A 16,112-nucleotide genomic window follows, 5' to 3' on the forward strand; every position below is an offset into this window, starting at 1 on the left:
TGTGTGTAGTGTGTGTGTGTGTGTGTGTGTGTGTAAGTTTGTGTGTGTGTGTGTTTAAGTTTTTGTGTGTGCCCATTTTGAAGTTGGAAAATATTTATATTATTTGGAAAAATAAAAATGATCAATAGCTAATTTCTTTTCCATTGAAAAAAATCTGAATAGAACTTGAACTTTTCTTCACCTCGTTGAGAAAATTAAAAATTGAAGTAGAACTTTTTATCTTCTGGGAAAATATTCACAAGTATGCTATAGCTTTTTCTATCTACTACGGAAAAATTTAGAATAGAACTTTAAATTTCTTTATGTCTTTGGTGAACTTAAAACTGAAGTGGAAGACTTTTATTTTCTCTGGAGAAATTACAATTGGAGTGTGTTCTTTGGTAAAATTCAGAAGAGAACTTGAAATTTTCTATCTTCCGTGAAAAATTAGGAACAGTATTTAAAATTTTTTCATCTCTATGAGAAAAATTTGACCCGAAGTGAAAAATTTTTATATTATTTGGAAAAATAGAATTGATTAATAACTAAGTTCTTTTTTCATTGAAAAAATTCAGAAGAGAACTTTAACTTTTCTTAACTTCATTGATAAAATTTAAAATTGAAATAGAACTGCTTATCTTCCGAGAAAATATTCGCAACTATGATATAGCTTTTTCTATCTACTAAGGAAAAATTTAGAATTTGTAAAATTGGTTTAAGAAGGATATTAAGAAAAGAACTTGTACTGAAAAGATATAATAAAGCCTTTTCAAATTTGGGGACCCTTCTGTGTCTCAAATGCACAAAAAAAGTATTAACAAAATGTGGATGGGGCTCTTTGGGGACCCAGGAGGGCGTTTGGAGATCCGGGGGCCCTTGAGGGCTGGGTGGTCCTTTGGGAACCCTGTGGACCTTTGGGGACTGGGGGAGGGCCTTTGGAGGCCCAAGGAGGGCCTTTGGGGGTCTGGGGAGGGCCTTTGGGGGTCTGGGGGGCACTTGAGGGCCGATTGGTTCTTTTTGAGCCCGGTGGACCTTTGGGGACCGGGTGAGGGCCTTTGGGGGTCCAGAGGGCCCTTTGGGAGCCCGGTGGTCTTTTGAGAGCCCGCTGGGCCTTTGGGGGCCCGGGGAGGGCCTTTGGGGGTCTGGGGAGGGCCTTTGGGGTCTGGGGGCTCTTTGGGAGCTTGGGGGACCTTTGAGGACCGGGGGCTTCCTTTGGGGTTGTGGTAGGGGGATTGGAACCCTTTGGGGTTGGGGTAGGGGGATCGGAACTCTTTGGGATTGGGGTAGGGGACCTCACAACACTGTTAAAATACAACTTGTGTATTATAACGATCACAGAGTTTTACCCTCAAATTCTCTTCTAAAACCTTTTCTAAATCATCTTTTAAAATGTCTCTAACTGCTTCGCCGAAATAATTCCCTAAAATGGCTAAAACGGTATCGCCCAAATAATCCCTAAACGTAATTTCAGCGAGTTCCTTTTGTTTTGGCATCCCTGTGCTTTCACATTTGAAGTTACAAAGAAACCCTTTCGCGCGCTAATCACTTCATCGCTAAGATCAAAACATTCGCTCGGAAACCATTCTTTTTAGAAACAACAAATTAATTCCCCTTTCGTGTCAAATCAATCAATCATGACATCATCTATCATGTGTGATCTAAACTTTGCCCCGGAAACATTCTCTTGGTAGAACTCCAAAGACATTAGTAGACATTCGCTCGGAAACAATTCTATTTAGAAACAACAAATTAATTCCCTTCGTGTCAAATCAATCAATCATGACATCATCTGTCACGTGTGATCTAACTGTTTCCTGGAAACTCATAACATTTGCCTCGAGCAACAACAACAACATGAGGGAAGTGTCATTGACCCTGTCCCCATTAGACTCAATAATCCATAAATGTGAGAAAGTTCCTGTTTTTCATATTCTCACTGACAAAAACCATAAAACAGACGTAAAAGTGAGAAAGTTCCTGTTTTTCAAATTCTCACTGACAAAAACCATGAAAAACATCCATAAAAGTGAGAAAATTCCTGTTTTTCAAATTCTCACTGACAAAAACCATAAAAACATCCATAAAAGTGAGAAAATTCCTGTTTTTCAAGTGAGAAAAATACTGATTTTTCATTCTCACTGACAAAAACCATAAAACATCCATAAATTACTGTTGACATCCATGAAAAACCATCAAATAAATTGACCAACACACATAACCATCCAAGAAAACAGACATAAATGTGACAAAGTTCCTGTTTTTTCATTCTCACTGACAACAAACAGACATAAATTATGTAAAAAAAAGTTGTAGGTGGCAGCACGGGTGTCGTCTCGGAGTTATAGGGTCATCTCTACTAATGTTTATTTTTAATATCAAGTACAAAAGAAAATATTTGACATAAAATAGGTTTTCAGTAAAGCGCCAGTGACTCAGTAGGTTTGATACTTTTACAGTGAGAGAAGGAGGTGATACCCCAACTCTTGTTTGTAGTGATTTTTGTTCGTTTCAAGCTTGATTTGCATATTCAATTTAAGTTTCACTCGTTTTTAGATTCATTTATTAATTTACATTAATACCAATTGTATGTTTGTTTGCATTGATTGTTTATTTAATTTCTGTTCGTTTTAAGTTTCATTTATACTTCAATAGGAAAATTTTTTTTTCGTTTTAAGCTTGATTTTCATACTCAATCTAAGCATTACTATAAGACCTCTCATAAGACCGTCATAAGACCATTTAGACCTCACAGACATATCATTATTCCAAAAACTAAGCACTGATGCAACAGAGGAATGTAATCCCCCTTTGAAGAACTTAGATGTAGCTTGCGAGTGAAATACGTTGTCGAAAGTGCTGGAAATATCTGCAGCACAAAGATATAAAGGACTTCTCTTTTACCATATCCTTCATAAACTTCCACAGAATATAATACGCTTGATTCTAACCCATGCCTTTTCGAAAGCCCAGTTGGTAAGGCGTAAAATCGAACTAGCAATATCTGGAAGAAAGAAATGTTGAAAAATGTTACTTAAGAAACAAGAAACTGTAATAGGCCTAAAATTAGATACAAATTGAGGTCTTTGCCTCTTTTGGGTATAGATGTTAAAAGGCCGCTAAGGAAACTATCCGGCACCAATGATTGCACGAGACACATTTGAAAAAATAACTGAATATGTGACTGAGTAATTGAACATGTTTTGCTGCGTTGGTTTTGTGTTTTCAGTAAAGCACTAGTAGAGTGTGGGTCAATGGTTCCTGTCGCAAATCCTATTCAGAGCCTGCCATTCCTTTCATCCTGGCCCCAAATCCTATTCATCAAGTGCAATTCCTTCTTTCCGGATCCCAAATCCTATGGAGCAGTTGGAATTCCAGGTTTTACCGGCCTTAGCCATGGGTTTATACCACAGTAGACAGAATATACCTAATTATATAAACTGTGGTTTATACGGACACACTCTATTGAGAGAAAGGACATACTAATACAATCTATTGAGAGGCAGGGGTTATACGGACACACTCTATTGAGAGATTGGGCATAGTGACACACTTCTTTGAGAGGTAAGAATTATAGGGACACACTCTATTGAGAGAGAGGGTATACTGACACGGTCTATTCAGATTTAATGGTTATACTGATACACTCTATTGAAAGATAGAGTATTCCTTGCGATATTGTGTAGACTATTTCTGCGACAAGGGATAGGATCATCAGATTGTATGGGACCTTGCGATATTATGATATTTTCTCAAACCCTTTGTCTTGTAAACATATGTGGTCCAGAGAGGCATGATTCTAACCAAGTTTTGACCCACCCCACCTCTCCCCGCTAGACAGGCAATTAATACCTGCGAGACATACCCCCCCCCTCACTGCAAACATATGTGTTCCTGAGAGGCAGGATCCTGATCCCCTGCAACGATTTCACTTTCTCCCTGGGAGAGAAACTACCCACAAACAAAATAGCGTGCCATAATATCTTTTTGAACTCATTGTAATACTATTATTTTCCAGAATAAGGAATTATCATTATTCACAGATGGATAAACATTTTAAGAACATCATCCATTTTCAGTTTTTATACGCTCGCAACACGCAAAACAAAACTAGGTCGTATTAAAAAATGTGCCAGTGCTAAAATATAAGAACAGGTTGAACTGCTTGTTGAAGCTTGCTTGGAAAGAAGGTGATATTCCCTTACAGAATAAACAGATGTCTGCAACTCTCTTTAGCGGGCCTATCTGCTTGAAAGATTTGATTCGGAACGAAACGGTGCTTAGAAACAAAGCGGCATACTATTTCACCACTCGTGACGTACATTTTGCGATAGCATTAGATAATCCACATATGTTAGAAGTTCGACCGAAAGCCTTTTTTTAAACAGAACATAGGGTTTTACCTTTTGTAGTACAGTGTAGTCTTTCGGTACTCCTTCGATATACCAACTCTTTTATATACTGCTAGTTTGGTTAATGCTAATGAAATAAAATAAAATGACTATATAACAGTTTAAAAACAAATTTGGGCTATATATTTGCACATTAGGGGGGTTGGGGTGGTGGCAAACCATAGTATATATTAAATACGTAACCTAACCTAAGTATTTCCCCCCCCCCCAAAGAAAATCCAAAAAATAACACTTTAAATTTGGTATACGCACTTGAACAAAGCTATACATTGTATTTCCCTACAGCGGTGTCTTGCATCATCCCGTAAAAACGGGATTTTCATCGCGTCTTCAGTTTGAGATGTATAAAAGAGTAGGTATATCGAAGGAGTACCAGTTTTTCTTATCATATTTTCTTGTAATGAATATTTTTTAGCTTCTTCGTCCCATTTTAGGGGGCCTTTAGATTTCCCCATATGGTGTAGCTTTATTGTCGCATTTTTTTCTTGCCAAGCGTCGTTTCTTCATGTATCTAAGAATAAACGATAATCTCTTTTTCTCATTTCAACAACATTTTAAGATATGCTCGAAAAGACATAATTTTCTGTATTTTCACATTTTCTTTTTTTATTTCGTTTAGGGCCCTTACACTTTCCCGAATTTCAAAATCTTTTTTATATTTTCATACTCATCTGGGGGCAATTTTGACTAAGGGCCTACTAGGTGTTTAGGGTATAGAAATGGTAGGGGCCAATGCACTTGGAGTGGGGTCGTCTTGCATTTTTGGAGTTCGTCTTAGGGTACTAGCCCATCTAGGGTTTGAGTGTTTGACCGTCTTTTCACTTTTATTAAATATAACCTTTTTCCGACATTATTTTATTAACTTCAAATATTATTTTTCCTTTTTTATTACTAATTAACGTCAAAGATTTCTTTCTTTTATTGCTCATTTTCAATAACTTTTTTCTTTTTACAGCTCTTTAAATAGTTTTCAACTTTGCTTACGCTCCTAGACCGAACTATACCTGTCAAAAGCCTTCACAATGTTAATTTACAATAACCTTTTTTTATAAATCTTTAGTCAATTTTCATTCAAATTTTCAAATTGTCAGCCAAATTTTCACTTAGGTTAATAATTGAGAAGCGCCTGAGTTATCAAACACCTTTAGTCCTCAGTTTAATAGATTTTGAGCAGGTGCTATATTCAGCTGATAGAACAAGGTCTTATCCGTGTATAGTATACCCGACAAATACACTGAAGTGATTAGTGGTATGTAGGAGAATAACACTGCTGCACTTAAGGTAGGAAATGAGGTGAGTAGCTGGTTTCGTATTAAATCAGTAATTGAGCAGGGTTGTGTTCTATCCTTCTTTATATGGATCAATTTAATGGACATTGTCTTAGGGAGCACAGGAAAGTGCAATGGGAGAATACGGAATCAAATGGGGAAGAAAAACTCTCCTGGAATTATATTGTGCTGATGATTTTAGCATCCTAGATGGAAGTGTGAGCTATTGAAAGTAAGAAGACTAACTCGCTAAGGCTAGCAATAAGTGAAGATGAAAAGGTGAGGTTGGGTAACGAAGACTGATGAGGTGGACAGCTTCACTTACCTTGCTAGTATCATTAGTAAGGACAGCGGAAGCAGGGAAGAGGTTAGAAGCAGAATAATCAAGGTTCAGGGTATTTTTTCAGAGTTGAAAAAAGTTTGGAAGAATAGGAAGATAAGTCTGCGAACCAAGATTAGAATATCCGAAGCTACAATGATAAAAGAGGTCAAATATGGTTCAAAAGCTTCGTCGCTCCGAAAAACAGAGGAAGATTTGCTTCATGGATTCCAGAGAAATTGTCTATGAATTGTTTTTGGTATCCGGGTGACTGACCGTATTTCAGACAGTAGGCTGTACGAAAAGTGTGGTCAACCCCGCTTTCTAGAGCCATAATGAGAGAAAGGTTGAGATAGCTAGGGTACCTTCTGCTGATGAAGGATGACAGATTGCCAAAGATTTTCTTTTTCGGCCAACTTTCTATGGCTAAATGGAAAACAGGTCGTCCGTGGTTGGCGTGGAATGATGTAATGAAGAAAGATTTAAGGGAAATGGGAACTTCCTGGGAGGGTTTAAAGATGGTGGCTTTAAATAGATGGGGATGGATGAGGAGCGTCTGTAGATGTGTTGGCCTCAGGTGTTTTAGTGTCGCAGTGAGTTGCTAGCGGCAGTAGTAGTATAGACAGGGTCATCATCTGACCCTGATGATGTGAAGCATGAAAATTATTACTTACAAAAGGCAATACATTTACAAATTCTTTTTCAAAGGAGCCCTCTCTTAAATTTCAACAATCATTGTTTCGGCTTGTCACCCTTTCATGAGAAAAAAAACAGAAAAATGAGGCACGTCCCTGCTTTCCATGAAAAAATTATTTTCCTTGGTCCTCTAGTTAGCAGTTTTCGGTTATGGTGATTCCTACAGTGTGGCTTTTGTTTCGATTCGACACATTTTCGAAGTGGTTCAATTTGACCGCTTTGAAGGGAGGCCCAGTTTGAACCCCTTCCTCCCTCTTTCCTGTTTTTTAGGAGTTTGTGTTCTAAGGGGGTCATCTATTGTCACTATGATGGATGATGTTGCCTGTGGTGGTATGAGGTCTATGTCGTTAGCTTTAATCAAGGGACAATTATTTGTCATAATCTGGCAAACGTGGGTGTGTGTGCTTATGTGTGTGTTTGTTTAAGTTTATGTCTCTGCATGGTGTCTATGTGTGTGTTTGTACAAATGATAACTTTTTATTTAGTTATAATTTAATAATTATGTTTATTAAATTAAATAAGTTTGGATATATTCTAATAAATCAAGTTTGTAAGTTTGTTTTTATTTTTTAGCAAATTAACAAGATATTTGTAGAACATAAGCCAAGAGAAAATGGCAGAAGTTGAAAGCTCTCCTTCAAATGGACTAAAGAAGATCGAACAGGATTTTGTTTTTGGAGGTAAGAAACGCTTTCTTAACTTCCCGTGTTTAAAAACAAAAGATCTGAGAGCATCATCTTATGGTTACAAGTTTTAGACCAAGAGCAAGCAAAGCTAATGATTTTGAAAGTAAAGTTTTTTATTGAATTTAGCTGTTAGACAGGTCTTCGTATCAGGCCAACGTAATAGAACGACCAGTCCTAATAGTATCCAAATCATTGTTGTAGCAATAGCTGAAATTTAGCAAATAATGAACAGTAGAATTAAACTAGAAAACAACTTTCTAGTTTTAAAATTATCTTTTGAAGCTGTTTTAGGAAGGGTAACTATTGTTTTGATTAGTTTTAATAGTAAAAGTCTGTTGCGAAAACAAACTTACGGGAATTTTGAAATTTCCGGAAACCCCTTAAAAATGGCTTCGGAATCCTAAGTTCAGATCAGACCAAAAACTACACCGTTGCAATTACTATCGCTGAAAAGCTTATACAGGAAACATAAAGCCCCTACCTTGAACAAAAAGGAATTGTACTTTTTTTTTTACAAGGGTAGTGAGATGTATCATTTTTTTTTTTTTTTTTGAATTGAATTGAATTTATTTATAATCCGTTGAAATACAATGATTAACGGAGTATATAAAAAAAAATAAGAAAAAAGCAAAAACAAAAGCAAAAGAAAAAGACGGATAATGACAAATAAAACGAAATAAAAGCTCATAGAACAATCGCACAAGCATACTAATAAACCAGAAAATGACAGAACAAGTCAATGCAACAAGCACATAGACAAGCACGAAGAAAACGAAAATCAAAATCTTGGAACAAGCAAACAAATATAGTAATAAACCAGACAATCATATAGTATATATAACAAACATAAAAACTGTAAACGTGAAAGACCTATTGTTTTAAAAGGGAACACCAGGGAGATCCATCTATTCCCCTATTGTAAGCTGCAATGCATCTGCCAATGGCAGCATTGGGGTCAATTAAACCATATTTCCTATTAGCCCAAGAATTATTTGCCAGGGGGGAGGGGAAGGCCGAGAAAATATTTAGCATACCAGTAATAAATTCGTCAGAGTTGCTTAGATTCAAAAATAAATCTTAAATTTAACGCTGAAAAGTTAAAAGTGGTACTATTCAACTGGGGACCAGTTCCCGAAGGACTTAATGTTGATCTTAATGGAGTATTGGTTGCTCCTAAATTGAAAAATAATTTTATCTTGGCCTCCCAATCGGCAACTCCCTTAAAGCAACTAAATGTAACAAAGACAAGCACATGTAACAAAGCACATAGACAAGCACGAACAGAACAAAGATAAAAATTATGGAACAAGCACGCAAGCATAGTAATAAACCAGACAATCACTATGACAATCATGTGTAATTATTCCGTCAAACACAAAACAGTAAACGTGAAAGACCTATTGTTTTAAAAGGGAACACCATGGGTATCCATTTATTCCCCTATTGTAAGCTGTATTGCTTCTGCCGATGGCATCATTGGGGTCAATTAAATCGTTGGGGTAATTGGGGTCAAGAAACTGCTTGAGATTGTGCGTCAAAAGTAGATTTGTTAAACGCAATTGGGGATGTAAGGGTGCCTTGCCTTACTCCGCGACGAACATGTATAATTATCTTTGTAATTATTCCATCAGGCAGATTAACAACGACAGTTGTTATACATATCATACAAAGCACGAATAATACAGGTACTGAGCCCGCGTTGATACAATTCAGTAAGGATATGCGCGTGAATTATCGAATTAAAGGCACGACTGACATCATGGCTCCCTAGAACAAGCGGCTCTCCAGATTTATCCGCATCAATCAAACTTGACGACAGTGCATGAGCGCACCATATTCCTTTCTGGAACCCAAATTGGTGTGGGGGCATATAACATTTATCAACCAACTCAGGCATTATCAACTTTTCAAAAATTTTACAAAAAGATGTAGCTACCGTTATTGGCCGGTACGGTGAGCATTCATTTAAGGGTTTATATTTTTAGGGACAGGAGTGAGACGGCCAGTTGTAAACGAGGCAGGAACTATTCCTTTTGTAAACACCATTTGGAAAAGTAGGGCAAGGTGGGAAAAAAGAAAAGGAGTTCCATGTAGGAGATGTTTGGCGCAAACGTGATCTGTACCTCTCGAATTCTTAATTTTCTTAATTTTACGAATGATATTATAAACATCCAAAACTGATACAATAAACATTGATTGGTCCCCTATCGAAAGTGTCTTTTCGAGTGTAACTTTGGAGGGATTTTCTATTAGTGGATATGGTTCTGAAAACTCTCTGGAGAAATGTTGTTCCCATAGTTCGGGAGGGATATTTAATGACTGGTTGGGCTTCTGTTTTTGTTTATGTGTTAAATTTTTCCACGTAAGTCCTGGGTTATTAAAAATCTTTTCATAAAAATTGGAACGAATAGTAGTTCTTTGTTTCTCTAGCTCTTTTGGAAAACGGCGTTTGGTAGATAAACGGATCTGGTTTACGGTACCAGTTCTGGGACCGTCGCAATCTATCCAGATATTTAGCCAGAATTTGGCCCTATTACAAGCCTCAACAAGTAAAAAATTCTGGGACCAGCCCTTTACTTGGGATCCAACTCGTGCTTTAGTGCGAGGGACAAACTGCTTTTCTGCTTGTAGTAAAGCGTGTGAAATAAGTGACGCAAATATATTTAATTTAATACGAGTTTCATTAATTGAAGACGGAACCGAATTCTGGAAAAGATTAAATGGTATTTTTATCTTTGCGAGAATATTATCAATACAATGCTGGTACTGGTGTATATCAATCTTATTCCATTTTACCACATTACGCCACTTAGAATCTTGAATTACCCGTGCACGGTTAAATGGAGGCACAATACTAAAAGACAACGGCAAATGGTCAGATACTAGAAAATCATTAAGTACGTTTACACTTCACAAATAGCGACGAAGACCACACTGCCTTTCCATCATAAACAAATAAGTAGAACAACAGGGAATTTTTTTTATACAAGACAGTGGAACACAACTTTAAATGAATATTTCGACCCTATATCCAAGGGCCGTCCTCAGCAAAACAGACGAAGAGAATAAAAACACTATAAAAGAAACTTACATTAAAATTCAATCATTAAAACTGTTTAAAAAAGTTTTAAAACAGCCCCAATATCATTACTTCAAAGAAGTTCAACCAGGACTGGTACTCCAAACAAAATGGACAGAGAGCAATTCATTCAGAAGGAATTAAAATACTTAGAGACAACATTTTAAAGCTAATCTTGCCATTTTTGCAGCCAGCCTAGAAACTCTATCTGCAACAGGTTGAGCGACACAATTTACAGGTTTTTTAATATAATTAGTTAAATAATTTCTAATTAGAGTAGTATATAGGGTATTAAGCGAATATTCCCCCAAATCTCTTTTTAAAGAAATATTACTATTTATTTTGATTTTAATTTCAATTGCCTCTCGAACAACCTGTTTTATGCCTAAATCATTGCTAACAAGGCAAGTTTCTTCAAAAAGCATTTTATGACTAGGATTATCATATATGTGACTGCTTAAAGCAGAATCAAAGGAAATATTTGTACTATTAGAATTTAAAGCTTTAGTTATGTCATCTTTGTGTTGTTGCTGGTGTTTTTCTAAATTTTGATGGGTTCTACCAACATAAAAATGGCCACAGTCACATGGTATTTGATAAACCCCTCTCTGGCGAGTAACTGGGGCTATATTTTTCCCAGAATTTAAGAAATTCATGATTTTAAAATTAATTGTAAATACGACACAAAAATTATTTTGTCTGCAATCTTTTTTTAAACTTATAGTGATTTTTGGAATATATGGAAGGTAAATTATATTTGAGGGTTTGACGGGAACTTCAAACAGTAAAAGGCCCTTAATTTTACGGGAGTGTCTTTCCAATCTTCGGCTAATTGTATTGTTAATAAAGACAATAGGATAACCGTTTCCAAAAAGTATGTCTCTAATAAAATTTAGTTCATCGGTGATGTAAGATTCAGAGCAAATGTTTAGGGCACGGTCAAATGTTTGTTATTCATCAAATATTCAGTTTAATTTATTAGTTCTTTTCAAGATTAGTCAAGACAAATATAGTTTCACTACAAACAAAATTTGGATACTGCCCCCTTCTTTAACTGTAAAAACCTAAAGCCTTCTGCGTCATTGGTGCTTCATTGAAAACGAATTACTCGTATATTACAAATTTATTATTTTCCAGCTCTTACAGCATTGAAAATGAAAATAAAATTACAGTGAAAAAAAAATCTTGAACTGATGGATCTTTCAACAATTAATATCATTATATATCTAATTTTCAATTTGATTTTGTTTATACTTTCCAAGACTGTTCAAGACTCATATAGTTTTGCCATTTTTTTAACTCTGCCATTTTCTCTAACTAATCGTGTTCGTTTGTTATGAAAACATTCTATGGCTTCTAGGCATTTCTATTTGAGTGGAAAACTGCACCTCAAACTTTGTGGAACATGCATTTTCTTGCATAAAACTCCAAAATATAATAAAATGTCAAGTTTCAGAATGTTCCACTACTCGGAAGCAAGTGCCATTGGTATTTTTGAATCCGCATGGTCAATTTAGGGGGTGGAGGGTAGGCTAATTCTCGTAGCAGCCCCATGCCGTCGTGGTATGATTCACACTTTCAACACCTGGCGTCCGGACTATCATATAATCTACCAAGCATAAAACTATCCCAAATCAGTATCAATAAATAAATGAAACCCAAAACAAATAAAAATTAAAATAAATGTTAGAGTCAATCTCAAAACGAGCATATATTAATATGAATAGGGTCCAAAACCCTTATGCTTTCTAAAAGCCAGAATATAATTTATGCTTTACTAAAAAAAAAATCAAATGAGTTTACTGAAAAAAAATGTGCATTGTCAATTCAATATACATATGCTGATATTTATTCCCTAAAATCTTAATTAATGAAAGAATTGTTTTCAGTAAAGCGCCAATGACGCAGAAGGTTTTAGGCTTCTGCAGTGAGGCGATACCCAATCTCTCGTTTGTAGTTATTTTTATTCGATTCAAACTTGATTTGCATATTCAATTTAAGTTTCACTCGTTTTAAGATTTATTTATTCATTTACATTAATATATATTGTATGTTTGTTCGTATTGATTGTTATTTAATTTCTGTTCCTTTAAAGTTTCATTTATACTTTAATAGCAAAATAATTGTTTTCGTTTTAAGCTTGATTTTCATATTCAATCTAAAAATTACTCGCTTTAAGATCTATTTATTCATTTATATTATTACTTGTTGTATGTTTTTTGCTATGATTGTTTATTTAATTTCTGTTCGTTTTGGGTTTCATTTATTCTTTAATAGTAATTTCTGGTCGTTTTGAGTTTGAATTTTAACAGGTATTTGTATATCCTGAGCTTAAGTTTAAAATGGCCTTTAATTTTCTTTTAAAAAATTATTTTTCGTACAGTTTTTTTTTTAATTAATTTTTGTTCGTTTTTTATCGCAAAAAGTTTCAAGTTGTTATGGCATGGGGGGGGGTGCTTACTGTCCGATTATTCTTGTCTTTAAAAAACGGATCTAGAAATTTCAATTTAAATCGAATGAGATTTTTTTCAAAGTCTATACGATTACCTCTTTGATAAAAACCTTATTTATGAACAATAGACAGCTTGCATAACTTGTGGACAGCGATTGACAACAATGAATGGATTGAAAAAAAGCCCCAATAAGGGGGTTTAGACCATTTCACTTGCTGACACAACGGGATCACGACTGTTTGGAATTGACCTTAATAGGATTTTATGTGCCAAAGCAATTTTACATCTATCTTGGAGTTTGTATTTTAACCTTATAATTGGATAATTATAATAGATTTCGTATGTGTTCTTCCCATACAAAACCCCTTCCCATAAGTTAAAAACCCCTTTTAATAAGTTATGCCCCAGGACATAACTTACAACGCATACCCCCGGGCCCTGATGGGCTGTGTCGACATCGGAGTTTTTTTGTTATCAGAACTTTGAACTATTTTAACAAAATGTCTATCTAATAATTTTTACCTGATGCATTTAGAGCGTGGAGGAGGGGGGCGGGCGGGGGGTAGTCACCCTCCAATCTCTTTTGAGTCTTAAAAATTGAACAAGAACTTTCAATTTTCAGTCAAATGAGACCTCTCCAAAGTTTATACAAGCATCCTTTCCATAAGAAATAATGGGAAGGATTCGGAGAATCCTTAAATTTAAACTCTTGCCCTGAGGGCTGTGGGGGAGTTTTCATCACCAAAGACCTAATTTCCAGAACTTAAAACTACGTTTAATAAAATGGCTATCTCAAAATTTTGATTGGATGTGTTTGGGGGAAAGATGGGCGAGAGAGGGGGGTTAGTTGCTCTCAAATCACTTTCGACTATTAAAATGGGCACTAACCCTTTGAATTTCCAATCGAATGAGCTTTTTTTGAAGTTTCTACGAAACTGCATTCTAAAATAGCCTTATATGCCCCAGGGCAGAACTTGAAACCATTGCCCTGAGGGTTGTGGGGGATTGTCCTCCTCAAAGATATATTTTCTATCTGAAAATCAACTATGTTGAGCGAAATGGCTATCTCAAAATTTTGATTGGATGTGATTGGGGGAATCATAGGCGTGGGGGGGGGGGCTAGTTGCCCATCAATCACTTTCGACTATTAAAAAGGGCACAATCCCTTTGAATTTCCAATCAAATGATCTGTTTTTGAAGTTTATACGACAATACCTTCTATAAAAACTTTATATGCCCCCGGGTCATATCTTAAAACCCGTGCTCCGAAAGTTGTGGGGGAGTGTCTTCCTCAAAAACATATTTTCAATTTGGAAATCAACTACGCTGAACAAAATGGCTATCTCAAAATTTTGATTGGATGTGTTGGGGAAATGATGGGCGTCGGGGGGGGGGCTAGTTGCACTCCAATCACTTTCGACTATGAAAAAGGGCACTAGCCCTTTAATTTCCAATCGAATCAGCTTGTTTTGAAGTTTCTACGACAACGCATTCTATAAATACCTTATATTACCACAGTGCATAACTTAAAATACTTGCCTCAAGGCCTATAGGGGAGTATCCTCCTCAAAAACATATTTTCTATCTGAAAATCAACTACACTGAACAAAATGACCATCTGAAAATTATGATTGGATGTGTTTGGGGAAAGAATGGGCGTGGGGGGGGGGGCTAGTTACACTTCAATCACTTTCGACTATTAAAAAGGGCAGTAGCTCTTTAATTTCCAATCGAATGAGCCTGTTTTGAAGTTTATACGAAAACGCCTTCTATAAAAACCTTATATGCCCCCAGGGCATAACTTAAAACCCTTGCCCTGAGGGTTGTGGGGGAGTGTCCTCCTTAAAAATATTGTTTCTATCTGGAAATCAACTACGCTAAACAAAATGGCTATCTGAAAATTTTGATTGGATGTGTTTGGGGAAATGAGGGGCGTGGGGGGGGAGGGGGCTAGTTACACTCCAATCATTTTCGACTATTAAAAAGGACACTAGCCCTTATTTCCAATCGAATGAGCCTGTTTTGAAGTTTCTACGACAACGCCTTCTATAAAAACCTTATATGCCCCCAGGGCATAACTTAAAACCCTTGCCCTGAGGGTTTTTGGGGAGTATCCTCCTCAAAAAAAAATTTTCTAACTGAAAATCAACTCCCCTTAACAAACGGGCTAACTCAAAAGTTGGATGGGTGGTGTGGGGGGGAATGCTGGGTGTGGGGAGGGGGGCCAGTTGCCCTCCAATCACTTTTAACAATAAAAAAGGGCACTAGCCCTTTAATTTCGAATCTAATAAACCTGTTCTGAAGTTTCTACGACGACACCTTCTATAAAAACCTTATATGCCCCCAGGACATAACTTAAAACCCTTGCCCTGAGGGTTGTGGGGGAATGTCCTCCTCAAAATATATTTTCTATTTGGAAATCAACTACGCTGAACAAAATGGCGTTCTAAAATTTTGATTGGATTTGTTTTGGGAAATGATGGGCGTGGGGGGGGAGGGGGGCTAGTTACACTCCAATCACTTTAGACTATTAAAAAGGGCACTAGTTTTTTAATTTACAATCGAATGAGCCTGTTTTGAAGTTTCTTCGACAACACTTTCTATAAAAACCTTATATACCCCCAGGGCATAAATCAAAACCCTTGCCCTGAGGGTTGTGGGGGAGTTTCCTCCTCAGAAACATATTTTCTATCTGGAAATCAGCTACGCTGAACAAAATGGCTATCTGAAAATTTTGAATAGATGTGTTTGGGGGAATGATGGGCGTGTGAGGGGGGGCTAGTTGCCCTCCAATTACTTTTGACTATTAAAAAGGGCACTAGTCCTTTGAATTTTAATCGAATGAGCCTGTTTTGAAGTTTCTACGACAACGCTTTCTATAAAAACCTTAGATGCCCCCAGGGCATAACTAAAAACCCTTGCCCTGAGGGTTGTGGGGGAGTGTCCTCCTCAAAAACACATTTTCTATCTTGAAATCAACTACGCTGAACAAAATGGCTATCTGAAAATTTTGATTGGATGTGTTTGGAGAAATTATTGGCGTGGGGGGAGGGGGGCTAGTTACACTCCAATCACTTTCGACTATTAAAAAAGACACTAGCTCTTTAATTTCCAATCGAATGAGCCTGTTTTGAAGTTTCTACGACAACGCCTTCTATAAAAACCTTATATGCCCCCAGGGCATAAGTTAAAACCCTTGCCCTAAAGGTTGTTGGGGATTTTC

At 36.5% G+C, this 16,112-nt stretch overlaps 1 protein-coding gene across 1 annotated transcript in view; it reads left to right on the plus strand.

Moving 5' to 3' along the window:
- The window catches only part of LOC148956907 (band 7 protein AGAP004871-like), a 227,806-nt gene that overhangs the window by 89,983 nt on the left and 121,711 nt on the right, over positions 1 to 16,112 (plus strand). The window contains exon 2 of the mRNA XM_089096831.1: positions 7,245 to 7,351. Coding sequence (XP_088952957.1) covers positions 7,285 to 7,351 — 67 coding nt within the window. The 5' untranslated portion in view covers positions 7,245 to 7,284. The remainder of the gene's footprint in view (positions 1 to 7,244; positions 7,352 to 16,112) is intronic.

This window comes from Artemia sp. Qi Xiang Cuo, chromosome 1, assembly GCF_049724085.1.
Source record: "Artemia sp. Qi Xiang Cuo chromosome 1, ASM4972408v1, whole genome shotgun sequence".
NCBI lineage: Eukaryota > Metazoa > Arthropoda > Branchiopoda > Anostraca > Artemiidae > Artemia > Artemia sp. Qi Xiang Cuo.